General features: G+C 44.3%; 1 protein-coding gene and 1 long non-coding RNA gene across 3 annotated transcripts in view; one reads left to right on the top strand and one right to left on the bottom strand.

The window, feature by feature from the left end:
- EFCAB5 (EF-hand calcium binding domain 5) overlaps positions 1 to 27,344 on the bottom strand; it is a 41,757-nt gene that overhangs the window by 2,594 nt on the left and 11,819 nt on the right. For both annotated transcript variants that reach the window (XM_064467885.1, XM_064467884.1), the window contains exons 5-19: positions 25,379 to 25,535; positions 24,626 to 24,689; positions 22,719 to 22,789; positions 19,053 to 19,208; positions 14,163 to 14,262; positions 12,558 to 13,445; positions 11,369 to 11,437; positions 11,138 to 11,230; positions 10,486 to 10,700; positions 9,089 to 9,245; positions 5,478 to 5,767; positions 4,434 to 4,606; positions 3,459 to 3,687; positions 2,570 to 2,722; positions 1,259 to 1,362 (exon numbers count right to left, since the gene is read on the bottom strand). In XM_064467885.1, the coding sequence (XP_064323955.1) occupies positions 1,259 to 1,362; positions 2,570 to 2,722; positions 3,459 to 3,687; positions 4,434 to 4,606; positions 5,478 to 5,767; positions 9,089 to 9,245; positions 10,486 to 10,700; positions 11,138 to 11,230; positions 11,369 to 11,437; positions 12,558 to 13,445; positions 14,163 to 14,262; positions 19,053 to 19,208; positions 22,719 to 22,789; positions 24,626 to 24,689; positions 25,379 to 25,535 (2,919 nt within the window). The remainder of the gene's footprint in view (positions 1 to 1,258; positions 1,363 to 2,569; positions 2,723 to 3,458; positions 3,688 to 4,433; positions 4,607 to 5,477; positions 5,768 to 9,088; positions 9,246 to 10,485; positions 10,701 to 11,137; positions 11,231 to 11,368; positions 11,438 to 12,557; positions 13,446 to 14,162; positions 14,263 to 19,052; positions 19,209 to 22,718; positions 22,790 to 24,625; positions 24,690 to 25,378; positions 25,536 to 27,344) is intronic.
- On the top strand, positions 12,994 to 21,508 carry LOC135316089 (uncharacterized). Its single transcript, XR_010375544.1, has 3 exons — positions 12,994 to 13,079; positions 16,244 to 16,372; positions 20,129 to 21,508. It is a non-coding gene; the product is annotated as an uncharacterized LOC135316089 (long non-coding RNA).

The raw sequence follows: 27,344 nt of genomic DNA, 5'->3' as shown, positions 1-27,344 counted from the left end.
ACATTCTGTTTACCCCTACGCTGCTAAGCACTTGGTCTTGCTCAAGAGTAGTTTACGTGTAGCAGAAGTTTGTATTTGCCTTTCTATACTTACAGGAATGGTGCTTTAGACATGGTTTAACTGAGACTCCTAATTTCAACTCTAAAAAAACCTAGCTTGGCTCTGTATGCACAGTACCCAGTACGTAGGTAGGTTCTGTTTCCTCTAAAGACCTCTTCAGTATCTCAGAGCAGGCAGCTTGGGCCATCTTCAGCATTTTCTGCAGGTCTTTGTGTTCATGAGGTGGTAATTTCTGGTGGTGTCTGGTGCTGATATCAAATATCCCAAGAGCTCGTCCTGATAGGTCACGGAGGGGTACTGCAATGTGGTATTCTCCACAGACACAAGTGCGAGCGACCTCTGAACTGTCTGCGCACTTAAATAGGTAAACTCTGCAATGGGAGTTAAGGGAGGAAAATGTACTAGACTTTACCATTCTGGTTTCTCTTGGCAATTTATTTAGCATATTTTAGTAAGATGCCATTCATCTCTTGTTGTTAAAACAAAGGTATTACATTGCTGAATCACTGTTCATTTCCTTGGACTGAAATACGCACAGCTTTAAGTATCATTCAAGCCATATACAAATACAATATTGTGGAAGAATATTGCTTAGCCAAGGCAATTGCTGAAAATCCTAAGAATTTAACAAACCTGAATTAGGTTGTAGTCTTGCTTTAAGAACAGTTTCCTTTTTATAGCCACACTGACATTTGTTCTATAGAGTTTTATAAAAAGTAAAAGATCTGCTGGAACAGCAAATGGCTGTTCAACCAGCTTTGACAACAAGGATGATACGTGTAAAAGACAAGTGTGTGAGGATCTTGGCAGTGGAAGGAAACAGATAGTGAAGGAAATGAGACTAATATTGGCCGGGAGAAAAGACTGATTATCCTAAAGAGCAAAATGTTTCAGGGTAGGCTCTAATCCTGCAAACCTTTCGCAGCAGACGTAGAGCTTGCTTGGCAGCTCAGCTGATGACCATTAAGTTGGAAGTTAAGTTTTTGCAGGCCTAAACTCAAAGAAAAAATACTCCTCAGCCCTTCATGATACACTATCACATGCACACGCACCAGAAGCCTTGGTAGTGAGAGAGCTACAGCCAGATGCTCATGCAGGGTTGCATTACCATGGGCTATATGTAATGGGGATCATGCCCAATGCAGGCTAGAGTCTAGGACCAGAGGTATCTACTTCAATTGCAGGTGCTGGAGCCTACCTTAAGAGGTTTTCTTTTCTGAGGAGAAGAACAGGAGAGCTATGAATTTCTTTTTGTCCTGTATTATCTGTAGTAGTCACCTTGCGCAGAGCGTAGTCACGTGTCTGCCAGAGAGAAAAAGGAGGTTTAGCAGCATCCAGGAAAGGAACAGCTATTTTGAAGCACGGAGAGGGAGGGAATTGTTTCTTTCTTGAACTCCTATCTACATTCGAGGGCAATGGGATGGTTAAAGACATCTCCCAGCAGTGCTTGGTTTTATTCCCAGAATGTATTGCTCAAGACGCATGAAGAATGTGCCCTGGACCTCCCTCAGCCAGACAATTCAATCCATCCCTAGGCTCCACACTGAGGAACACCCACAGGCCAAGAAGAGGTTTCCCTTCTTTTTCTCATCCCCTTGCAGTCCCCTTTCTCATGTCACGTTTGTGTCAATGTGCCTTGACACGTGAAAAGCACAGAGAGGAGCAAATGACCTGGCTATCGGGCAGCTAACAAGGGAACAGAGCAGAGCCTGGAATGGCAACAGAAAGCTGCCAACATAAACTGTGCTTATCAGAGGAAGCAGCTACAGCAGATGTCATAGAGACTTTGTGATGACACAGGATCGGTCCTAAATATTGCATACACTTTTCATCTTCTTAACTCACTTGTTTATGAAGTGACAAGCTTCCCAGGGCCCAAGTGCCTGCTCAGCAACTGCAGTATGACCGGCGGGGAGCGGGGCTGCCTTTACAAGCTAGCTTTGGGAGCAGCCACTTCCTGAGTTGTATTTAGTCTTGGCTGCTGACATTAGTTCAGAATGAAGAGCGAATACATTAGCTAGGACATTCCTTTTTCTTATAAAATATCATAATTTTGACAGGCACGGAATCTCCACAGAAGAGTATTTCCATTTGTGGAGGTCCCAGGCAAGAAAGCTTTAGTGGGGACTTGCGGTGTTGACTAACCTATGGATGGGTGGATGGATAGGTGTGGGGTTTCTGCTCTGTTGGTTGCTATGCAGCTGTGAGCATTGAAGCAGGAGAATATTCCCTTTTCCCATGAAGAAGGGACTATAGTAGCAGTGCTCTTGAATTGTTTTACATGGGAGGACGAAAAAAATGAAGAGTGGCCTCCTTTACAGAGGGAGCCTTCTCTCTCTACGTTTGTAGCCTTTCTGTTCCACAGGCAGGCACAAGAATCTCAGACAGGCTTCAGTTTTTATGACAAAACCAGTGGAAATGACAGGCAACTAGAAATGGCAGCTCCTTGCTAAAGCAGCCTTGTCAGCCCCGACTCTTGCAGGCCTTCTCACTGCAGTAATCTGTGTACCTTGTCTTTGCCAGGCTCCACCAGGTACATAACAATGGCGTGGATGCTGGGTGTCCTGGGATACAACCAGTCCAGAGCAGTAACAGTCATCTGTAGAATATTTTCCAGTCTGCAGACATGGTGGTAGGCTTTGCTGAACGCCTGAGAAACTCCCTGTGAAAGCAGAATCCCCAAATGAGCCAGACAATTCCGTATGATTTTGGGAAAAATCTGGGGAAACTTTCATGCAGCAAAATGAACCAAAATGGTCATAACAGGTTACTTTAATCACAACTTGCAAAGCTGAATAGTGACTGTGAAATGTCCCTTGATCAAATAATGCTCTAAAGCTCTGGAGTACCCAGGTCACAGCCAAGTCCTAAACTAGACAAAGCTGGGTTTAGTGAAGACAGCCAAATTGACTGGTAATGTTGGCTCGCTGCGCTCCCTGCTGCCCGGATGATGCATCCACAGCGAGGCTGATTCTAAAGAGCATCCCAAAGAAATCCAGACTGCTGTTGCTTATAATTAGTCCACCATGTAAAAAAGCAAGGTTTCATGCCACTTTATGGAAACAAACGCAAACATGAGGTTCAGAGCTTCAGGCAACAAAAGCCACTATCTGTGGGCTTTGCACAAAAGTGCAATTAGTTTACTAGTCAGGAGAAGCTTAAAGAAATTATTGGTAAAGTGATACCTCATAATCAGTTACAGATAAGATGCTAATCAGTAAGATATTGCTAAGGTGTTCGGCTCACACCACTTTCACCATATAGAGTAGAAAGGGGCCCACAGTTCTGTGCTTTGTTGTACATCTTACGTTTACTCAGAATGAACATGTAAAATTCATGTGGTCCATACACACTTCTTTGAAGAGTGGTCTAACCATCTGCTTTCCAATGGTGCCCACCTGATAGAAACTGATCTCGTGGGTCAGAAAGATGGTTTTCTCACGCTGGTCCCGAAGAGTGTCAAGGCCCAGAATGCCGAAGACTTTCCAGCGCACATCGTGCAATGGCAGTATCAGGAGTGAACCTCTTCTCTCCTCCACTGGGCGGTCGTAGTTCCAGAAGTGGATATTTCCGTGGAGCTGAACTCTTGGAACATGGATTGGCTTTCCCTCTTCAACAGCTGCAAAGCTGAAAGATAAATTTATGAGGAGGTTCTTTCAGAGTAGCAGAAAACCTCTAGCAAAGCAATAAATAACTGCAGTTTTGATCTCTCCCTGCTTTTGGGCATCAGAGAAGGAAGATGTTAGCTCCTCATTCTGGCCACACCCAGAAATACCTTGTTTACCACTTGCACCCCAAAGACAGTGGCAATAAATAAGGCACTTTTCATCCTTAGGACATTTTAAAAACATCAACTAATTAATGTAATGAAAGGGAATACAGAAGTGAGCAGCAGTTACATTTAATAGGTTCGAAGAAGGAATATTTACAGAAAGAGACAAATATGTCTAGCTTTTGGAAATGAGAAGTAAAGAGGCATGAAAGCTGTTTACAGTGTAAACACTAGGGAAGGAAAGGCATTGTCCTCAACAAATATCCTGTGGATGTGAACTGGTATAAGGGAATTAATTTTTAAAGAAGAAAATGTAGGCCCAAGGTAAAAGACTTTTGCTAAAGGATGAGATTGATTAGGCTGTGAGCTAATCTCCCCAAGGAAAGGAGCGAAGTCCCTAACAGAGCAGTTCTAAGTAGACCACGCAAAGTATAAAGGCATGTATATGATAATGAATCATTCCACAAGGGTCCCTGAGGGGATTTCTTCTCTGGACTACTCTGTCAACCTCGGTTTCCAGTGCACCCCAAACCACTGCCTGGCACTCCGACATTCCACATATTTTTGAGAAAAAGGAACAGTTATTTGCAGCTTTTCTTACCTTACTCCTTTCATGTCTCTGTAAAGTATTTGGTTTAGAACATATGGAGCATCATCTGCGGTACATGCCACGTAGTGTAGGAGAATCTGTCCCCGCTCCGGTGAGAGCTGGTTCTCTTCCAAAAGGGCAATATAAGCGCTGATCTTCTTGTTATCCCCGTGGGCTTCTGCATCCTAGCAACCGAATGTTTCCCATTACATTATGTACATTAGCCGTTGGCCATTACACTTATTTCATGTACTTAGCACTTGTCTCATTTTTTGCTGAGATGCTGTTCTGGGTCACTGATGTCGTATGTCATGCACCAACCGCATGACATGGACGTGTCTACGCTGCGATCGTGTCTGACTGCTACGCTCCGTTACAAGCAAAAACACTTGCTGTTTTGATTAGCAAGGAAAATGGATTTCTTTTGTCCTGCTGCTAATGGGGAGAAGTTCACATAAAAGTAATCCCTAATTATAACCTGTGCCTTAGCAAAACTCCTATGGATTCTTCTCCAGTAGGAGATTACTTTGGAACAATCAGACAAGTGCCAGAGTTGCTATTGCAAATCTAGACAATATTGTAAGAACATTCCAGCTACCACGAGAGAATTTTTGCTTTGAGGAGGGCTTTAATGGTGAGGGCAAACATCTAAAGTTGCAGCTGCAAGTTAAAAACGAAACTATTATCTCCACTGCACATTAACCATCTTTGTCCCAGACTGACTCCAGTGTGTTTCATTTCAGAAGGTCCAAAACTATAACTGTGGATTTCCAGATTGGATGCAAGTCAGCTCTTCAAAAAGTGAGAGATAAGTACCCGTGAGATGCATTCTGCATTGGCAGAGCACGGGCGAGCATTCTGGTGTCGCAGATCTGACCTGTGGCCCTTTCTGTGCATTGCTGTTGGCTCTCATCAGCTAAGTGCAGAAAAGCACAAGGAAACCAGCCTCAGCCCAGCTCCCCGTGCTACCTGTGAGCTCCACTCAAGTGCACCAGGGTTCGAAGTAAGTGTCACAATCCCCACACAAATGACTCCCGTGCTCCCTGGGGTGCGTACCTGGGAGAGGGCCTTAAACACTGCTTTATAAACCGGTTCCATGCTTGCTCCGCTGGTCTCAGCTGCTTGCTGGATATTGTACAGCCATTTCCTCCTGGCTAAGCTTTGCAGGCACTCCATGCGACTTCGTTCCACGCTTGTGGTCAGAAATTCCACCAAATTATCAATAGCTTCATCCTCATCACCAGTGAACTCAGAAGCGACTAACTCAAGGAAAGTCTGGAATGCCTTTGGGGATAGCTTCCCCACTCTGCTGAGCTGTGGGTAACGGGAGCAAAGGTGTTTCTTTGCTAGTAGAAGAAACAGAAAAGAAGACAGGGACAGTCTAGTTGAATAAAATGTTCTGCTTTTCTTGTGCAAAATACAAATCAAGCCCTAAACTGGCTTTGGGTGAAGTACTCCAGTCCTTCAGCCTGGGTTTCTTCAAGCTATCTCCTAAATGTAAGCTGGCATCATGACAGGTACCCTCCAGCTTCCACACTGGATGCACCTTTTCCTCTAGATGCCTGCTGTCTTACCTACTGGGAATGAAACCTGCAAGGCATTGCTCCTGTGCCCCTTTTGTACCTCTGCAACGTACCTAAACAATAAAGGTCAATGGAAAACAGGAAGGCTGCTTGGAGTTATCAACACTCAGAGGTATCTTCATGTCAGAACCAAATCTTACGGACACTCGAGGGGCTGGTGGGACTGGGCTGCAGGTGGGCGTTCCGCATACTGTCATAGTAGCTGAAACCTTACAGCAAAACTGTTCATCAAGCCCATTAAGAATGTGAAGGTCAGCGTCTACAGATGATTTCACAGATCACTCATAGTCCTGGATTTTCCATTACGTACCATACTGCAGACATTATATTTTAATTTTGAGGCTTTCCAGAGTAACTATCATTCTTAAATTATCCTTCTTTAGATGCCTTTGACGAATTATTGAAATAACATTTGTATTGTGCTAAATCTCATAAATGAAGAGCAAAGAAAACGAAAACTCTACTGAAGTTGTACAGAGATCAGGGCAAAAGCGCTCTGGAATCACTTGTACGGCACCAAGGGGTGTAGATGTGGAGCAAGAGAGCTTTTGTAAAAAATACAGGGTTTAGAAGAATAAATTAATATTAAAAACATCTAAAAGAGTGAAGTGCTGCCTGTTAGCTCTCAGGGGAGTGAAGGAGCAAAGATCACTGCACGGGGGCTGCTCCCTCCCATCTTGCCCAAGGCCGGGGAGCGGAGCTGTGCCCCAGCCCCCTTTGTCACGTCCCAGAGGTCGCAGCCGAGCTGGCCCAAATACGGGCAAATAAGAGTTTCCTTTTGCTTGAAGGAAGGAGGAACAAGGAACGCCACAAGTGTCAATGCGTGATTCCCAAGGATCGCTTTCCTGTATCCACTCACTCTAGTTCATTAACTTCCAATTTTGCCCAGAGATCCTGAAGACAAATGGGACTCATTTTAGACTTGTAATCCTAACAGACTGAGCATGAAAATGTGAATTTATCTCACCGGTTTCTATTCAGATACCGCCTAAATCGCCGCCAGTCTAACAGGGTAGTTCAGCCGCTGTAGCAGCCCGTGCCGGACCCGCTGCTGCGGCTCCCGCACCACGGCTCTGGGCTCACGGGGGTGCTCTTGCACAGGCTTTCCAAGCCGCAGGCGGCTTCCCGGCTCTGCAAAGCCGGGATTCACGGGGGCTCTGCCCAAGCTGTGCCTGCCTGATCATGCTCCTGGCTGTGCCTCCCCTGAGCGCTGCCGTGACTAACGCTTTCATCATCTTTTTCCTGCCTCCTGATTTCGAATCCTGTTGGACCCGAAGAAGTAAAGAAAAGGAGAGAGCGCCCTCCGCCAAGCTGCTTCCTACTGGCAAACAAAGCAAGCAAAGATATACGGGTAGAAGAGTGACTGCTGTTAAGCAGGGAGCATTTCGTGGTCAATACATACAATGGGCTATAAGGAACCGTGCAATAGAAAATGCTTTGATTAATGATGCACAGGACCAGGCAGGGAGCTGCCCCGATTGCCTCCCAGTGCACCCGAGACACCGATGTTTATGGGAGCTGAGCGCCGCCTCCTTCCCCCCCAGAAGTCAGGGGCGTTTTATCACTGATGTTAGCTGTAGAAGCAGCAAGTACTCACTGGTGGAGCTGACTGTTAATGCTGGCTTATCCTGCCCACTGACTAAACAACGTTCAATATTTTTAAATTTAATTTCTGATTTTCCGACAGAATCAGGATGGAGAATTTTTTGATGGTATAAAAATGGATTTTCAGCTCCACTTTCCTCTCTTTTAAGAAGAAGATGAAGAAAGAGATACACATGAGATTGAACATGGCATGATCAGTTCCTTCATTACTGAGCTACAGCGTAATGAGTTGTTTTCCCTATTTTATCTGTAATGTTACACTTACAAGGAAAACCAAATAATTCTCCCCACTTTTCACCCTCTGTTTTCACCTGGGAGAAGTGCAATGTCTGTGAACCCTTTCCCCAAACCTGCTTGTTCCACAATATCTTTGAGATTTGAAGTTGAAGCTGCTAGAAATAGTTCTGTGTTGCTTGTAGGAGGTATTGATTTTGCTATGCTATTGTTCTATTTATTTGTCCTTTAGTTTATGAGCCCTTCATGGAAGAGACTATGTCCTTTCATATTTCTGTAGTGTGTTCTGGCATGCTTTGAATACAAGAGAGCTGTGAACTGCCAGTTTCTTCTATGGCCATGCAGCCTGGGGACAATTAATGGTAGCAGGCCGGTGCGCTCCCCACCCCACCAGCTGCCTCCAGTGAGCTAAAGGACAAAGAGATTTTGGTTGTTGCCAAAATGAGCCATTTTTAGTAATGTGAGGCAGAACAAGCAACAGGAAGATGAGCGTGGAGATGAATAATCCAGTCCTCTCCACCAAAGCACACATGCAGACGTGTTCTTAATTGCTAATACAGTATTTCAGAGCACCTAATGCCCGCATGTTAATGTGTATGAGGCTGCCAGGCAGGTCCAGGTGAAGCGCTTCTGTCTGACCCAAGCCTGTTCTGTCAAGGACCAAATTTGCTAAGTTTATTTGGAGAAATGAATGAAGAGAGAAGTGAGACTCAAAGTTGCTATCCAATTCATGAGAGCTGTGCCCCAGTGTGGATTACTGAAGGCTGTCTGAGACCCATAAGGAAAGCTGGTGTTCTCTGCGATGAGGTGCATTCCTGCAGATAGCACAGCAAAATGCATCTGTTAAAAATAGCTGGGTAACCCAGACAGGCTGGACTAAAAGTGCAGAACATCCTCAGGCTTTACATGTGTTTTTCACTGCCCTATCACAAGGACACGTTGCATATTATAGCTGAAATAATTTTTCAGCACATCTCAACGTGACAGAAGCATCGGGCTACCTCCCTGACTGGGAATCCGTCGCAGGGGAGTCTCGCACAGGAGGTGGGACTGGACCTATGCATTAACAAGCAGGTCTGCATAACTGTTCCTTTTCATGTTATACATCCTCCCTTGTACGCTTATGACTGCTTACAAAAACCAGCGATGACTGGTTCTTGCCAGCAACTTCATTAGCGCCGTCGGTGAGCGGTTCAAGGCCTACCGTGTTGACATCGTTCTCTCAGAGCAGAGCTGTCTCCTTACCCTTCCTCAAGGCCTCTTTTTCCATCCCTTCCTTGAATGTGCTCAGAACAGCATCCACTTCTTCCAGGTCCAGAAACCCAGATGCATTTTTGTCCCACTTTTCAAAAAGTGCCTCCAGAAGCAGTTTGCGTTGGGCCAAGCGAGAGATGTGGTGAACCTATAACAGAGGAACAGCTGCTCTTTGATAATTCCTGGACACAGATGGTCAGTGTCTACACAAGTACGGAAACGGCAGTGGCACTGATCACATCATTGCTATGGGCAGGCCAAATCTGTACATACACAGCTCAGACTTGGAGACAAATTGTTAAACCTGGGAGATATTTGGAAACACTAAGCACTGCCGAGGGTTCAGCTTTAGCAAGGAGAATCGGCACTGCAGAGGGTTATTTCCCAGTGAACAAATGAAGCGTGTGCTGGATCTAAGGTGAGATCAACTCAGGTTAGTGCCAGTTTCCCAGAATACAGATGTCCTCCTACCAAAAACTAACCCCAGCCTTGTTAGTAACACCAAGGATTCCACAGTTTGTATTTCCGGACATTATTATTTTGCTGGTGCTGCCCTGAAGTGTGTGGGCTCCAAGCAAATGCACGTACAATTTGTCCTTTAAGCCCAGCCTTTGCACAGCATACAGTGATAAATGGCAGGAGTGGAATTCTCTCAAAGGCCAAAGTACTGGCAGCGTGTGTTGTGTTCAGTGTGAGGACAGTCGGGCCGTCAGATCCAATATCTCATCCAAATTAGGTCAGCAGCACAGAGGGAAGCTAGAAAGAGGTCTGAGGAAAATGCAGCTAGAGAGGCTACTATGGACAGACCCACCACAAAATACATCTGTTCTCCGAGGCGATCTGGGGCACCCTGAGGATGTGCATGAGGATAGTGCACAAGGGGAATATATTTTTTCAACACACACAAGAGCACCTTGTAACTTAAACACAAAGAAGCGTGTGCACATTCACATACGGCCAGGCACAGAGCAAAACCACACACACTTGTTTTAAAATCGTCCCCAAAACATCCACAACCTCATACGTACATGCCAGTGCAGTAGGTCAGAGATCAGGTTCTTGGCTATTATAAAGGTGAATAAGCAGAAAGGAATGTTTTGAGCTCTTTCACAATTGACTATCAACCTGCTGCCTCACTGAGTCCGGCTCTAGAACAGACAGACAACCTCTTACAGGATGAGTCTGTCATCACTTCTAGAGCTAAGGGCTAGGGAGGGAGGATCCTCATGAAAACAAAGGGGTAAAAGGTCTTCTGAAGAAATGGAGAATGCAAGGCTGCAAGTGAATAGCTCTGCCAGCATGAGATTAAAGTTGACTCTGTCAGTGTCTGTAGGCGTTTGCTTGTTTTTTGTTTGCACATGGGATCAGCAAAACTTATCAATATTTACTTTCTCTAGTTGTTCCATTTTTTCCTCCTCTGTCTGTTTGTATTCTTCTCTGATAAATGCAATAAGCCTCTTCACCGTAGGCAGAGAAATGTCTTCACCAACAAATGTCTCCATGAGCTGTACAAACTGTGGCAGGTTGAGGCAGCTTTCATCAAAGGCACTCCTAGTACAAGAAGCCCAGCGGTTCTGAATCTCTGCCATGATGGGATGTAAGTCTGAAAGGCAGAAAGCACAGTGTGTCGCAAGAAGCCAAGTGCTGCCCAAAAGCCAGCTACACGGCGGATATCAGCGCAGTCCTGAATCCTGCGCTTCCTGTCCAGTGAAATTATGGCTGAATACGGACTCACTCCATGCTGATGAAGGGCCTTAATCTGCTTATACTTTTCTAATAGTACCTCTTAAAAGTTATGCTCCAGCCTAGCATGGATGCTATCGTATAGGCAGGTCAATCACTGAATACAGGTGAGCTGAAATGACTGTTACACAGCAAGTGGCCTTCTGAGACAGGCTGCACTGCTCATCTCAAAGTCAGCTTCAGGAATTGGTGTCTGTATTCTTGCCAAAACTTTCAGCTCACAGCAGTACTGGCATGTCTGCAGACGCTGCCAGCCACTATGTGCCCAAATGAACACACAACTTTGCGATCAAATACCTGGAAATCTAGTGTTCTCACACTTCCAGTCCTCTGGAATTCTCTCTCCATAGCTGCTATACCTGCAACTTAGGTCAGAAGTCAGAAGGTCACCTGAAGAAAGATAACATATACCTTGTAATGATATAAACTTTTAAAAAAGACACAAGATACATTTACAGAAGCTTTTAAATACATCTATCCAAGCTATAGTTTCTAAAGCAGATGAAAAGAGCTGACATGAGCAGTCACCTGACCATGGCACTTCAAACTCCTGGCTAGCTTCAGCTGGAGAATCCTGTCTGTCTGAGTGTGCTGGACCTGCAATTTTAAAAAGAAATCTTCCGTGAAGCAGAGCTTACTAGTCTGAGCACCCTTCTGATTAATGTGTAAAATCTACCTCTGGGTTTGTGGAGTTACCCTTGTTATCAGGAGCTATTTATTTTTACTGTCTGGAAATACTGCTTCCTGAAATTCACCTGGTGAATGTTACATTTCTTAAGCCCAGCTACAAATACCCGTTTAGCAAGAGCAGTAAGATAACTTTTTTCCAAGATAGGTTCAAAATTCTATTCAGACTTGTTGTTTCTGTCCACCTTTCTCTTGAAGAGCATCGTACCATCACACCATCGTTTCTGCAAGAACAGGGTGGGGATCTGCTCTGAAGACGGAAGTACTGCGTGCCCCAAACAACGCGGGATGTGCGCACCAGGGACGGGCTGAATGACAGGGTAGTGCTGTGTACTGGAAGTTAACCACAGAAAGCTGTAGGTACCAGTGGGCTCTGCCATCAGCTTTACAGCCCATTATGTAGTGAGTCTGTCACTAGACTGCTCTGGCAATGTGGACCCAGTTCTTGCAGTGTTTTAAACTGTGAGACTCAAGAGCGTGTTCACAGAGCGCTAGTGAGGAAGTTGGTCCTTCTAAGATATTAAAGTACCTTTTACGAAACACACAGTTGCCCGACCAAAGCCTTCTTAGAACAAGGGCTTTTGTACACGGTTAAGTATGATAACTCCTTTGGAAACACAGCGGGATATATCATCCCATAATATACCTCCCTGTGGGCAATCACAGTGTAATAACATGCTCAGGCTCCCGTCTTGCTTACAGAGTGAAACAGAACATAAAGTTTCTCCATATTATAAAAATGCTGCTGCTTCAGAACGTCCCTACTTGAATTAAGATGTCTGCTCAGTGCCCTGAATACAGATCACCAGCAAAGTGACCCACCTGCCGTCCTGTGAGAGGAACACACTCTGAAACCTTGGCAGAAAACACTGTGCTGAGAAGACGTCAAAGCTTATCGTCTTGTGTATTCAGAAATCACTCACATGCTTCCAGTAGTTTTGAAATGGATTAAAACCACACCTGAAGTTAAACCACTCCAAATGTATATGTTGAAAAAGATTAAGGTCTGCTGGAATAAAGAATGCTTTACCTTTACTTTGGTCTTGCAGAAGATCCTCATCCTGCGGTCTTGTCTCGGAGCTTGTCTGTTGGCCAAACTGGCTGCCATGCCGCCTAGAAAAAGTGTCTGTTCTTGCAGGAGTTTCTTTCACAACCTCTGCGACTGGAGCAGCCTGTTTTGAAGCAATGATGTCCACGTCTGCCACAGCTCTGTCTTCCAAGGTCATGGTTATAGCTTCAGGTGTTGGTTCTGAAATTGTGTGGGTTGCCTCTGCAATGCAGTTGTCCTTCTCCCGACTAACTTGCCCTTCTGAGCCAGGTTCTCTGTCCGAGATACGACAATCTCCTTCCCTATTTGTTTCTCTTTCAGGCTCTCCACCCTGACTAAATTCCTCTTCCTCCACCTGTTTTTCACATCCAGGTTCTCCACCTCTACTGAGACTGTACCCAGTGGAGGCTGATCCTGGGAAAGCTTCCTCCTCTTTGTCTGCGCTTGCAGACTCCGTTTGCCTCCCAGTTTTGATGTCTTCATGGAAACAGGATTTCTCACTAGGTATTGTATCTCCATCCAAATCACTGGCTTTAAAATCAGTGCTTTTCACTGCTGACACAGCGCCTTCCCCTTCCTTTCTCACTTCAGCATCACTTGATTCTGGTGCTTGGTGTTCTGCCTTAGAAATTCCTCCAGTCTCAGCTTCCCTCATGCCCATTTGTTCAAAAAGACCTCCTCTGACACTAGTTCTCATTGTGTTTGTGCTTTGTCTATTGTCTTCTACAGGCTGACATGCTAAAATCTCTCCCTCAGAGATTCCTGCTGGAGACAAGACTAACTTTTCACTGAGTTCCTCACAACCCTCCTGGTCATCAAGGCCTCCCCATAAATCTGCAAGCTCAATCTCTTGCAGCTCAATTATTGGCCCTAAAATAGAAAAAATATTGATAAGCTGATAGTTTGCCTTGGTGTTCTCTAGTATTGCATAAGAAAATTTAAAGAAAAAGAAAAAAGGTATTCCCAAGCAAATATAAATGATCAGAAAGTACATTCTGCAAACACACATCTCAGAAACACATAATGTCTTCAGAATAATGTCTTTGCCTGCAGAGAACTGCCCTTGCTATTGGCATTACACCGTATTTCTTTTGAAATCAGTATGTTTCATAATTCTCCATACTAAGAAGGAAGGCTGTAATTCGCCTTGCATTTGATCTTAGCAATTAATTAATGTCCAGTATCTTAAAAATATTTTACTTTCATGTAGCTAATTCTCTGTGTTTTTTTCTTTATCCTTCCCTGTGCCTGGAGAAATTTTAATGTAAACACAAAATTCACTTCTAATATTGCCCAGTAAGAAAGAACAATTGTTTCAGGAGAAGTAGGCTTTCTTTAATTCTACTTCCAAAAAGGACTTCAGACTTTTGTAGGAAGGAAAAGTTGTGGATGCTGAAGTATTTCTGAGCATTGCATCACAGTTTGCAAAACACACTTGCAAATCACAGAGTTCGGTCACAGCATTCTCTTGGGTCCTTTTTTAGGCTCTGTCCATTTCTGGTAACACTTATAAAACACACATTAACTATACAGCCTCCTGTGACCTCCTAATGTTTCAACCACCGTTGGGACATCCCTCGTACTTACACTGTCTTGGGTTACAGAATCCCCTCTTAGCGATCACCGGGCTTCTGTCATAGAAGTCTGCCAGTAGGGCAAGTATTTTTCGCCTGTCCAAGAGACCAACCTAGACAAAAAGATTAAAATTATTGTATTTTTTTCTCTGGTTCTTGGGACTTACATCAACGTTCGCAGCTCTACAAAGGCACCATTAGCTAAGAACTACCTGTGATGGTAAATTATCCGTTACCAGAACATCAGTACAAATTTCAAAGAAGTGAATCTTTCCTAGGGCAAAAATGTCTTCTCAGGGCTTCGCAGGAACTCCTCGCACACACTACTGGCCCATCCTCTTGCATATTCTTGACAGATTACAGCTGGGTGATTGTACCCACTTCTGCCAAAGGAGTTCTTCGTGCCAAGATCAAAGCTTCAACATGTCGCACTTTCAGGACAGGCACTGATCGCCTGACAGGACAGTGGAAGAATTCTCACGTATTACTGTGAGAATACTGTGCTGTATTACGTCAGTGACTGCGCATCGTAGATTGGTTTTGTGCCCCGCCATTTCCTTTGAAGCATTATGTATCGGCAACCGCTTGGGAAAATAATTAGTCCAAAAATCTGAGCTGTTATGACAACGTCCCTCATTTCCTCTAAAAATTTGTGCACGTTTGACCGCAGAGGTGAGAGAGGTATCCGTAGTTCCAGTGCGGAGGAACACACGGAGTTTATTGAGTCCTTGTAGCTCAGGGCGAGTGTATACAGGAGTAAAACCAGGAAAAGACAATGAAGTGGGTCATTTCCAATCAGGAAATGAGTGAGCTTAAAAAGTAAAGCAAATCTAAACGATTGCAAGTTTTCCATTTTATGATTAATTCCTGTTGTCATTATTTAAGTCCTGACACCTTTGTAATCTCCCTCCCGTTAGTGAAACACAGTAGTTAATTAGAGAACAGATTTACTTAAGTTCATTAGTCATAGCAAGTAGCTTTCCAACTGAATTATTGATTTCCTTTTCATGTTTTGCTCTTAAAAGATCACAAAATGTAAAATTCACCAAGCTTTTAATTCTTTATGAACTTTTCCTGCCCTTAGGCTGAAGAAATAAAAGAAGTTGTTTGCTGCCCTTTTCTGGAAATGAGCTCAAGATGACTGTGTTGTTTATAATTTAAAAACATAATTAACGGCATCAATGTTTAGGAACAGAGGATTTGAAAACAGCTGAGAGATACCCATCACTTGGAAGTGCCTCCCAAGGAAGCTAATGCTGAAAACTGAGTGAATAAATCACATTTTCTGTTACTGCAACACCTTTCCTCTAAAGGCAATTGAAAGCTCTTCGCAAATTCTGAGGAAAGGATCGGAACTGAAATGTAACCTGTTGTCCAGCCTAGTTTTAGAGTTTCAGACTCCTGTAACTTAATTCCCACTGGTAAAAAATATGCTGGAAATTACAGCTGAGTTCCAGCCATGTGTGGGTTTGGAACAACAAACGTCATCACATAATTCTGTCCCTAAACTTACGAGACGTAGGCCCCGATTCCCAGTATCTTCATCTTCTCGATATACAAATATCTTGCACGCTCCTATGCAAGCATTTCGTTACGCTGTTTGCATTTCAGCTGAATATATCAGATTGGATTCTGCACCCATTTAGTGGATATACAAACACAGAACATGTTTCTGAAGACGTTACCAGATCGCCGCGTAATATTTGGGTTCTCTGTTCAGTATTTCCATTACACACACTTAATTTTCCCTTTAAATTTCCTCAGCTGTTACTTGTCACAGTCATCAGCTGGTTGCCTTGAAGCTGTCAGCGCTAATGCAAAGCTTTGTTTTACTGAAAAGGTAAATCAATGAATGAAGCTTATTAAACAGAAAATAAAAATGTTGGTTTGGGATTCAGATACATTTTTGTCATGTTGAAGTAATATACTTGGAGGATTTAGATAACGCAGATTCTGGAAGAGGATTTTTGTGATTTAGATGAAATTATTTTGGATTTAGATATTGTTAAAAATAGTAAATTCCTTTTCAGAACTTACTGAATGTGAAATAGGGGCATGTTTTCCACCTCGTTTTAACGTTTACAATTTCTACAGATTTGCCATTCTACCAGAGGTCTCCGTTATTTCAGGGCCCTTTTCCTTACAACTTCCCTTGGGAGGAGCGTGTCGCAGGACAGCTATCTATAGAAGAGAGGAGCATCACGACAGGAAACCAGTTCCAAGGTCCTGTACCCAGTTACGCTATCTTTCTGGGTTCCTAAATTTACTAGCAAAGGTCATGTTTCTTTGTATTTCGTGTGTGATGGGAGGCTGGTGAAAGATTCCTGCCCGTCAGCCCTTGGTGCTGAGGCTTGTCGGCAGGACAGGTACAGCATCCACTATAAATAACAGCAGACCATCTGTGTTTGTACAACCGCCCAGAACTTGTCTCCACTTTTAACGAGTGCCAGCTCGAGTGGCTGGAGACTTGAAACATGTTGACCTAATTTTCTTGTCACCCAGATATTGGCAGGTGATGATTCGCAGTTGTTTTCAGCAACGCTCTGCGATCTATGAGTAATTCCTTTAGCAACACAGACTAAACCAGACTTGCCATTTAAGCAGTGATAGGTCAGTGTTTAACCACTTGATTGTTTTTCTGGAGATGTGATATGTAGATCTTGAACACCACAATATGCTTGTTCGTGAGCAAGATGGGGAGAACACTCAGAAAAGGTCATGGGAAAGCAGCCTTTGTTGTTGCTGTACTGCAAGGAAGGTAATCAGAAGCATCTCAAAACTTCATTAGTTTGAAAACGAATCTCTGACTAAATTCAGTAACATTTAAAGATCCTGGGCTTAAAACATCCCTGAAAACGAATGCAGCTTCTGTTATAACGTGTAAAATAAACTATACTTGATGCACGTGAGCACAGAGAGACAGCAAGCTGAAAATTCCCAGAGCTGTTGCCTTTTTGGGCATTAGAGCAGTGATTCGGCTGTGTTCTGGTGTTGTCTTGGAAAGTTTCTGCTTCACTGTATAGCCCAGGCTGTTCTTGCTGAGCTGCCATCCTTTCCTTCTGGATGCATGCATTTGAGATCACAGTAATGATCATGTGGATACCTTCTAATTTGACTGTAATTTAAACACTGCTTTCTCAGCTCCCTGGCCCTAATTGCAACTCACCAAGGCAGCCAGCCACACTCACCATGCAGACTGGAATAACTGCCTGCTTCCAAACAAATGTAAATTAGGAACTGAAACAACTGCTTTGCTGTGCTTTGCAGAATGAGTACTACAGGTAATGGATCACATTCAAGTGGTGGAAGTCCTTGGGTTAGTTTGCATCTTTTATCTTCCCTGTGGGTGCAGTAGGGCAGGACTTATTAGAGCTATACAAAAGAAACCAGGTCAGGTTTAAAAGAACTGCATGGTCCACACTACAGATGAGTGAACTCCGTTTGCAGAGCGAGGCTACCTCGGAGGCTAGAAACAGCAACCATGTTTGTGCTCTGATCGTGTTTTTTGCCGGGCAGCAACGGCGTCTGCTGATAGCTGCTCACTCTCGTTATGTTGTGCTAGCATTTTTGGCTCTTTGCCTCCGAGATTCCACTGGGATTAGCACGGAGATGGTGATTACTGCCACGGAAATAATAGGAAGAAAGTCACATTAAAACATGAAAGGGGAAGAAGGGATCCTTTCAAAATGCATGGCAATGATAGGAGTCAGCTTTATATATTGCTCTACCCGGAAGGATCCATCATAGCTCTCCTTGACAGAGCAAGAGGAAAGCGAGACGCCTTCTAACTGAGAGGCAGACACATTTCTTTCCTCATCCCTGAAACAGCGTCTTGCCTGCTATTCCCTAACACACACCATTGCTGTCCCAACATGCTCTGTAATTCCATTCTCGTAGAGGTAATGACGTTATTAGCATGACACTGTAGAGCACAGTTCATTCTGGGTAGCCATGCTGTAAACATCACCAGAGGAGTGCTGGGTGGAATATATATAATTCATGTAGGGGCAAAACTGTAGGTTTAGGGCAACTGTTTGCTGTGCAGTAGCCAGCAACTGCCCAACTGTGGCTACTTGTAGCAGGCACCATACTTCTGGGATGAAGCCCAAGTTTTCAGCAATAGCTTAAGCCATTGATTCTTCAGCTCCTATTATTTCCTGGTTTTCTAAGAAGTCTAGCTGGTTTTTGGTTTTTGTGTTTTGTTTTTTTTTTTTTAATGGGCGTGCAGGTGTATTCAGATGCCGATAGGTAGAGTTTAGAGCTGCTGAAAGCCAGATTATGGCTTTAGAGTTCCAGTTCCAGCTCTGTAACTGACTCATTGTATTTTAATTTCCTGCCCATAAACTGTGGCTGAAGTTCACAGTACTTTTCTCAGAGAGGTTGTAAAGATATATTACTTTGCGTTTTAAATTTAAACTGTTATGAGATTTATTGGTAGAAGCCCTAAAGGTGTATAAATTAGTGCAACATAATGAACACAATATATGTTACTACTGTAGTCCCATGCACATTTGTTAAGGTCGGTCTGTATCAGGTTATCTGTGCTGAAATATGGCTGAACAGACAAATTAGCACCCAAACATTCCAAACCTGCTTGGGAACAGGTAATGACCAGACTTAGTGATGTCTGTGGTTAATATCTTCTCCAGAATCATCAAACTTCAGGCCCGAGTCACCACGTCAGATCATTCAGTTTCTATTTAGCCATCAGCTTAGAGGCTGTTGGCTAGTTCTGAGTCTAAGAACTACGAATTTGAAGCGCTATTGTCCTCTACAATAGTGCTGAGTAAGCACAAAGAGAGTGTCTGGAGTCATAAAGAATAGACAGAAGGCAGTGACCCAGAGAAATACCAAACTGGAAGCATCCTCCAATTGAAATTCGGTTGAGAGCTGCTTTGCCTACCTTTCCATAATCGCAGTCTAGGAAGAGATCAGTAAACATTTGCCTCCACATATCACGTCTTATTGCGCCTTGGAAGTTATCAGCACACTGGCAGAGATGCTGCAGGATTTCTTGGAACAGGTCATTTGAAAAATGTTCAGTGTAGGAATGGACATACTATGGAGAGAAAGCAGTAGTGTAAATCGTTTGCTTTCTTCAAGTATTTTCACCTTTATTTGAACTCTTAAAAATCTATTGTATGCAATGAAATATATGTGACTGGGTAGTTTAGTCTGCTCACCTAAGGCAGACTTGGTGCACGGGTGCTACACTGCCTACGTCGTTCGTTCTTTCAGAAGCAGCAATACCTCCTAGCAAGCTGGGCCACTGCTGCACCAGGCACTGCCCCGAGGTCACTTATCATGCTCAAGCTGCCAGAGCAGAATCCCCCCCGTGACATGTCATGGCTTAAGCCAGGTTATCTCAGGGACGATGCAAGTTCTCCATGGTTTTCTGCAGCATTTAGTATTCCTGACGTTCCTCCCAAGGAGGCATTTTGAGCCATTAGTTGTTGCAGAACTGACAGTCACTCAACTCTCCAATGCCACAAAATGACCGTTGCCCACAATTTCAGTGTTCAGAGAACCAGTCTGGATACAATACAAAAGGGAAAGAACCTTTTGAAAATGAGCCTGCTGTCACCTAAGTCCTCTGACACTGGGAACAGTACTGACTCGAGATTTATTTTAAGTTCTAGCCTTGGAGACACTTTAACACTTCGGATTTATAGCCATGTGGTTTTTATGAGCAAAAGCAATACGGTTCTAAAAATGTGGTGTGCATGACATAAATAATAATGGCCGTCAGAACAAACCACAATCCCAAAGCTGAATTATTACAGCAGGTTTCCGGAGCCGGCCACTGTAACGGGGAGCCCATACAGTTAAAAGGAGGAATTTGCGAAACACAGAATGTTTCCCGTTATCCCAATTTTAGAGTACGGATACCTGACACAAGTGCTAGAACATCTTGGGCTTCTTGAAATGCTGCACAGGCATTAACGAACTGAAATATTAATATATGCTTTTATTATTCAGGTCTATGTTGCATAATTTCCAAATCTATGGGACAAGTGGAGAAGAGGAAGAGCAGAAGCGCGGCAGCCAACGGCCTGAGGGGTGGCTGGTGGGAAAGAAGAGCTCCTGACAAAATTTATGTTTCTTCTACATTTCAGCATAAAAAGAGAGGGTGTAGGTGGGTTGCAGAGAAGGTGGCAGATCTGGGGCAACATGTATCTACTAGCTTCTCAGAGCTATTACAGCCTGGAGCCCCGTGACAGACGAACCTTAGGGATGACAGCAGCTGGGAGGAGGCAGGTTGGCCGAGCAGCTCGTCGTTCTGCATGTCATCTGGATGACACAGCCAAAGGCTTGTGTATTAGTACTGCTGTCTAACAGCTCCACACAAGGTGCGTTAGGAGCGTATGTTCGGCTGTGTGGGCAGGAGGAACTATCGTAGAGTCATATGCTTTTCTTAGCTGATGTGTGTAAAGCGGTGTAAAGTACTGTACACATAATAGCATACATTTATTTATTATTAACCAAGAGATTTTGACACCCATCAGAAGAAAGCCGGCACACCCCCTTCTTGCTCTCCAGTGTGAGACCTCGCTGAAGCTTGCGGACACTTTATCATCGATAACAATGGATCTTTGCCTTTTGTTCCTGCTCTCTACAGAACTCCAGGAAGCCGCAAGCAATCAGGAAAAATAATTTCACCTTTAAAGCCTGGTTCTGGCCCTACAAAGGCATTGTGGGTATTTCCCTTGGTGTCAATAGCTTTGTGCCAGACTGCTCGGGGTTCTGCACGTACAAAGCTTGTGAAATCAACTACTAAGGGCTGGTCTCTGGGATTTAAATGTTTTTAATATAAACGACCCCATGAGCTTGTCACGAAGGATGTAAAAATTTAGCAGCCACCATTTTGCATAGCCCCAAAACCCCCCCAAAACCCAACAACAACAATGTGTGGGGTCTCTCTGCAGAGAGACAGCCTTTAAGTAACCCAAAGCTGCGCTGAATTCAAGGAGAGGGGGGAAAAAAGCACCATTTAATTTTAAGGTGCATTAAAAAGCAATGCTCTCCACATGGGAAAGGGCCTAGACCAGCGTGGAGAAGATCATCTCTCGTTCTGGCTTTGGTGGATGATGCAAACTGATGAACAAAGGTAAATTGTAGCTGAGGATTAGAAACACCCCTGTCTTGAGAGCGAGGCCTGTGATTATGGGACAGTTTCCCAAGGGACGTAATGAAAGCCTCATCATTTGATTCAGTTAAAACCGGACTGGAAAAAACATCAGAGAATATATTCCAAGAAGAACCTTGCACTGGCTGGTAAATCAGGCAGCTTGACAGTCCATGTCTTTTGTATTTCTGATCTCTGTTGTCATATCTTTAATTGAGTTAAAATAAAGAGTACACAAAATATATTTTAAAACATTTTTCTAATGCTAATGCAGCATGAATTCATTCAGTGCTTATACATGTACCGTAGGGGTTACAGATTGAAGCTTCATTTCAGTGACAAAAGCAATTCTCTGGGCTCCCATTATCCACAATAGGTTTCTTAATTAAATGCAGTTACTCTGAGGTTAAATTTAAAAATACCTCATTTCATGCTTAAAAAAGCCTTCAACAAGTTATCATAAAAATGCGTCTCTGTGCAAAATACTGAACGTGTGAGTCTCCCGAGAGCGAAGCTAGCACAAAAATCACACATGGTTGCTTGAAATTAGTCTCTGCACAGCTGCTTTATACTCTGCTTTTAATTATTGCAACAGCACCCACTAGCACTGCTGCAGTTGAGGGTCTGTCACCATTTCTAGTCTAAACATCCCTTTTCACGGGTTTAATTACCCAGCCGTAAAATTTAGCTCTGTCGTAGGTAGGAATGGCTGGCAAAGTCTTGGCCAGGAGAGTTTTTCAGTAAATATTCGGAGGATTTCAAATTGATGAAGAGTAGAGTAATAGGGTGAAACTTCCAACTACATTTTTTGGGGTTTGGTGAGTTAAAAACACCCTTCTGATGTTTCTCAGTGACAGCTTTTGGTTTTAAAACTGAGTATTTTTCAGCCTGGTTATGCTTCTCACACATTTGTGATACTTGTTGCAGTTTGGTTATGGTTCAGGGCAAAACCACTAGAGCTTCTCATCCCAGTTCACCACGTGTTAGGTTTTTCTATGGTTAATAGAACTTAATCAGAAATAACGATACTTTGGGGAAGGGACTAATTGCCTCAGGCTAATGGTGATATCGGGACGCCGCACCTCCCGTGAGCAGCCAACGCAAAATCGGAATTCATAGGTGATTCGGGGCTTTGGCTTGCTAGAAAGGGACTGAGAGGGATGTCCTAAAACCCCCTCCTTTTGGAGTACCTTCTCAGGGGGCGGCACCGGCTGCGGCTCTGAGCAAAGCAAAACACTTCCCCCTTGCCGGCCAGAACGGCAGCGCTGTGACAGCAGAGGAGGGATATGGAGATGGAGCATGAAATGTCCCGGTACAACGGTTACCTGGGGTGCTGGAGAAGTGAAGCCCTTCACTTACTCATCTTAGCTGTCCCCAGGGAAACACTGTTACTGTGTCATAAACATCACATTCTGAATCAGATCCTCTTATTTCATTTCTCACCTCTGTGAATTCATCTATGTTTAATTTTTTTCCCAATGTGTCTATGATTTCCAGCTTCCTGGCATAGATTGCTGGTAAAAAACGAAGGGATATTGGTTTAGAAAGCAAACAGTTGTGGTTTTGCATATCGTACACATTTTTTGCACACCTTGTTACAATAACTTTCTTCTCATGTCGGGTTACATTTATGGGAGGTTATCCTACACAACAGCTGAACGTCTGACTGTCCAGAGCCTATCTAACTCTGATCCTTACATATTTCTCTCACTGAGAATCTGCACTTAGCTATTCAGAACCGTATGGTCATATTTATTCTTGACATACGTCCGTGCAAATTGCAATGATTTTAACAGTACTTCTGACTAATTATGTGAGGGAAGAAATGACTTTTGATTGAACAAACAGATAAAACAGCCTTAAAATTCTGGGGACGTGGACTCTGCTTTGCAAGGGTGGAATCTGGAAGTCAGTAATTTTCCCAAGAAGCTTTGTGGGAACAACTTTAGGGATTGTGATATTCAAAACTATCTTTTGGTCAGCTTCTGGGCTGCTATAACAGAACCGAGGAGGTATGTCAAATGTCTGCAGAGATTTCTGAATGAGGTCTTCGAGCACAGACATGCTATTTCTGTTGGGCTTATTTTTCTGTTCTTTCTTCTACAGTGTATCAGGAAGAAAGAGAAAATTCACCATAGAATGCATTTCTCTCTTGTTGCTTAAGTCATTCCTAAACTGTACATTATCCTTATTAAATGGTAAAACAAAGCTTAATGTTCCATTTCTGTCTTTGAGATGCAATTAAAGGAAATACACTAAGAAATGGAGCCGCACTGTTAGCGAAACGCGCCATAAAGCACCTCCGGGGGCTGGAGAGCAAGCGCCCGGATAGAACTTCTGTCTCAGCCTGACGTCCCAGTATCTGCTCGCACTGGGGACCCACAGCCACCGCAGCAGGAGCGCCAGGGCTGTGTTTGGCATCGCACGACATCCTACCGATACAGGATGGTTACTCAGAAGAGCAATTCTGTAATATAGAAAGGGCTGAGCAAGGGCAAGTTCTAGGCAGAGGTGACTTCAGCAGCAAGCAGAAATGCACTCTGGAGGCTCCCTGCTTATCATCCCGCCTTCCAGCAAAGGCAGATTTGTTATTATTGGTGATCATTACAGGCTATCGATGTAAAGGGCGGGCAGCAGGCTGCGTGTTGCCCTTCAATGTTCCTGGCTCTATCTAGGCAATCACCGTTACTCGGGGATGTCAAGTGTAAGCTGTGCAAAGTGCACAGGAATTAGGGAAATGTTCCTGCGCCGAGTGCTGTGGTACAGGGGCCCCTGTGCTGTGTGCCACCGGCGTGCCCTGCGCGGGCCAAGGGAACGGCGAGGCAAGGTGGGTGCTTTGGTGGAGCGATAGGTAAGCTGCAGGATTTTCCCTGAAACCGTACAAGGTAACAACACTGTCAGACTTCAGTTTTTGTCGATCCTGCCTTTCCTCCGTACCTCCCAGTATGCCAAGCTGTCCGTGGGATTTCCAAGCCCTCCCGTGAGACAAGGAACGCCGAGGGATAGAGTAGATGAAGGAGGTTGTACAGTGATTCTTAAAAATCGAGATAAGCGCGTGGCAATGCCTGGCTAAACCAGAACGTAAGCGGAAAGGGCCTGCACCTGATCTCTCTATCTCTCTGAAAGATTTTTTAAACTTCTTTCCATGCTTTTCAAGATCCCATTAATGAACCATGTGGTGGTTCAGTCTCTTTCCAATCTGTCTGAAGATCTGTGGTTATTATCCTAGCTGCTGTAACTACCCCTAGAGATTCTTTCTCTGCTCTCAAATCCATTCACTGTTTTCTCACAGTTTGCAACAGAATTCAGACCACACAAATAGAACTAAAGGAGACACGTTGAAAACTTACCTTTTCTCACGTCCATGGGATTGGAAGCAATGACATCTGGGAAAGACCTCAGGGCGCTCTGAACCTACAAATCAAGGTAACAGTCGAAGGCCTGTTTCATGCAGACAACAGAAGGTAATTACTGAAACAAATCACCCCGAATAATTAGTGTATGGGCCAGCAATGCTTCTTACCACACATAGGTGGGCCCTGTTAAATGTAGACCTTGTCTGTGTTGTGCTGCGTGCAACCGTAGGACAATTTCCTAGGGCCTCGTGTGACTTGTAGGAAAGATGCTGGTACCAAGAGATGTATTACAATTACTGCAACTCTCATCTTTCATGAGCTGCAGTATCAATTTGTATGAGTCACAGGGGTAGAAAGAAGATTTAACGGAGGCCACAGGAGAGCAAGAGTGGCTGCCCCGGACCTTTTGAAGGGGATCCCGAGGGATACCCAGCCGCAGGGAAGGACATCCAGCGGTGAGGTATGTACCCAACAACCTCAGGAGTGTCTGAGTACCTCATGGGGCATTTAGCTTCCCAGGCCCTCTGGGGAGACTGCGCCGCAATCCTTCCACGTGCTCGTGGGGAATCAGGGCGTGGGGAGGCTGAGCGGCAGACAGCGGCCGGCACCCTGACCCCAAGGGACGTCGGAGCCGTTACCCGTCCTTGCGCTCCGTGCTGCCGTGCCAGGGCAGACAGCACTAGCACAAACCTGCCGCCTGTCTGGCACAATCGTAGCACTGTGTTACCAGGGATCATCTCTAGTTACCAGTGCAATCGGTATTCTGCCATTGACATCCACCGTCCACTCTTTGAACTGAATTGCCAGCGCCTCCTTTCTCATCTCTTTCACCTGAGACTTCAGATTGTCCACCTGCTCCCTTTCCTTACGTTTGCTCTTTGCCTCAGACTTCATCCTGGCCAGCCTGTAGGACATGGGAATGTGGTTTAGAAAGATACCATCATAAACATTTTTAAGCTAGATTAAGCCTACCCTGAAGAACTAAAGGAAAGGAAATAACTTCTTACTGAAATTCTTGTCCTTCTAGTACAAGCAGATTTTTTTCCAAAGAAATACCTGGTGTTCGGGGCACAAAATTACCAGCGTGACTATTGGACTAGATGTTAGTCATCTGTGTTTTCAGAGGGCAGCACCAAGGAGGTGAGAGTATTTCTATTCTGACTTGTTTCATCTCCTGAAATCTAGTGTAAGTATGAATCTGAAGAAATAACCTCTGATTGTCAGACACGTGCATGTGGAGAGAGCCTCTTGTAGAGTACATGGTAGACATTTAAGGGAAAATCATCCGTACAGCTTTCCCAGTTTGTGTAGTTTCAACAGTGATAAATTTTACCTGCACACTTATAATGGCATTAATCATTTATTGTGTTGGTGTCCTGCAATTTTCTTTCGATTTTAGCAGGAACAGAGGTGCTTGATTTTGCTACACTTGATTTACCGACAAAACTGCATCAGTATGCATTTGTCGCAAAGCCTAAGTCCCATTTCACATGAGCGCTTCACTGGCAGAGAACAACGTTCAATGAAAATTCTTAAGCAGTCTCACACAGTAAAGTCCTTACTGCCTTAGGACGGGGATAATACACCAACCCCTCCATCACTTTGGACACGTAGAGTTTGCAAGCTTGGACTAAAAACACCTCCTTTCCTCTTCCTTCCGTTTGCTTTGCTTCTCGAACCACCCAGCCATGTTCTTCCCAATCCTCCATTTTGCACAACAAAAGAACTGAATAAAATTGATCCCGTAGAACTTATCTGCATTGGTTTTGAGTTTGTTCATTTAGGAAATGGAAAAAAAAAAGCCTTTAGGAAGTTAAAAATTCTTAAAGCCAAAGGTTCAGTTCATAAGGGGAGAACAGCTCCTGCTCACGCAGGCTGCTGGAATCTCTCTGCGTTGCGGCAGCTGCCCTGCTCACCTCCGTGGCTCTCCCGCACACCCTCTCAGGCTAGTCAGAGTAAGGGGAATCGCCCCTCTTTTGTACCTGAAAACACACTAGTCCAGAAACCCTATTTTAAGTAATGATTTCTGCTCCCTTCTTCCCTGAGCTTCACCTATTGTGAAGATGGGCTGATTCTGTCCCGGCTCTCTTCTGTTGCTATGGGGTCATCCTAGAAATTATAAAACAATTATATTTTCTTTAATGAATCGAAAGGCCTGTTTAACATGGTACAGCAACGTACTTTGATCACAGCCAGTTTTATCACTAGGTACTTGTTCTTCATGACCACTTATTGCAGAGGTTTCTTAATGAATAACTGGGTTCCCTAATCGTGGGCATTGCACAAGTGCCTGCTGAGGCAGTTCAGCCTCCGGCACTTTGATAGCAGGGGAAGGGTAAAATAATTTCCTACCTCCTGACTCCTTCACAGACACAGCAAAGAGGAGGTATGGAGCAGGTACCACGCTAAATGGACAAAAGATTTTTTTCCAATGTATGCTACAGACAGAAAGAGAAAACCAGACCATTTCTAGCTGCAGCTCCGCCTCAGGAGCGGTCTGCAAGCTGAAAGCAGAGCTAAGGCCATGCTAGGAGTTGCTGAGGCACTCTGGTGATTAATCTGGGCAGAGCCCAGCACAAGTTACCTTGCGTGCTGCACCTGCACTGTGCTGCAACTTTGCATTTATTTCTAGGGTCCTAAAACACCAGGCAGCTGCATCCTCTGTCTGGTGTGGGAAAAATGTTTCCCTCTTAGACAACAACAGCAAGACAGG

This window comes from Phalacrocorax carbo, chromosome 17 (genome assembly GCF_963921805.1).
Source record: "Phalacrocorax carbo chromosome 17, bPhaCar2.1, whole genome shotgun sequence".
Lineage (NCBI taxonomy): Eukaryota > Metazoa > Chordata > Aves > Suliformes > Phalacrocoracidae > Phalacrocorax > Phalacrocorax carbo.
The sequence above is the reverse complement of the archived record's forward strand: the minus strand, read 5'-3'. Positions and strand labels throughout refer to the sequence as shown.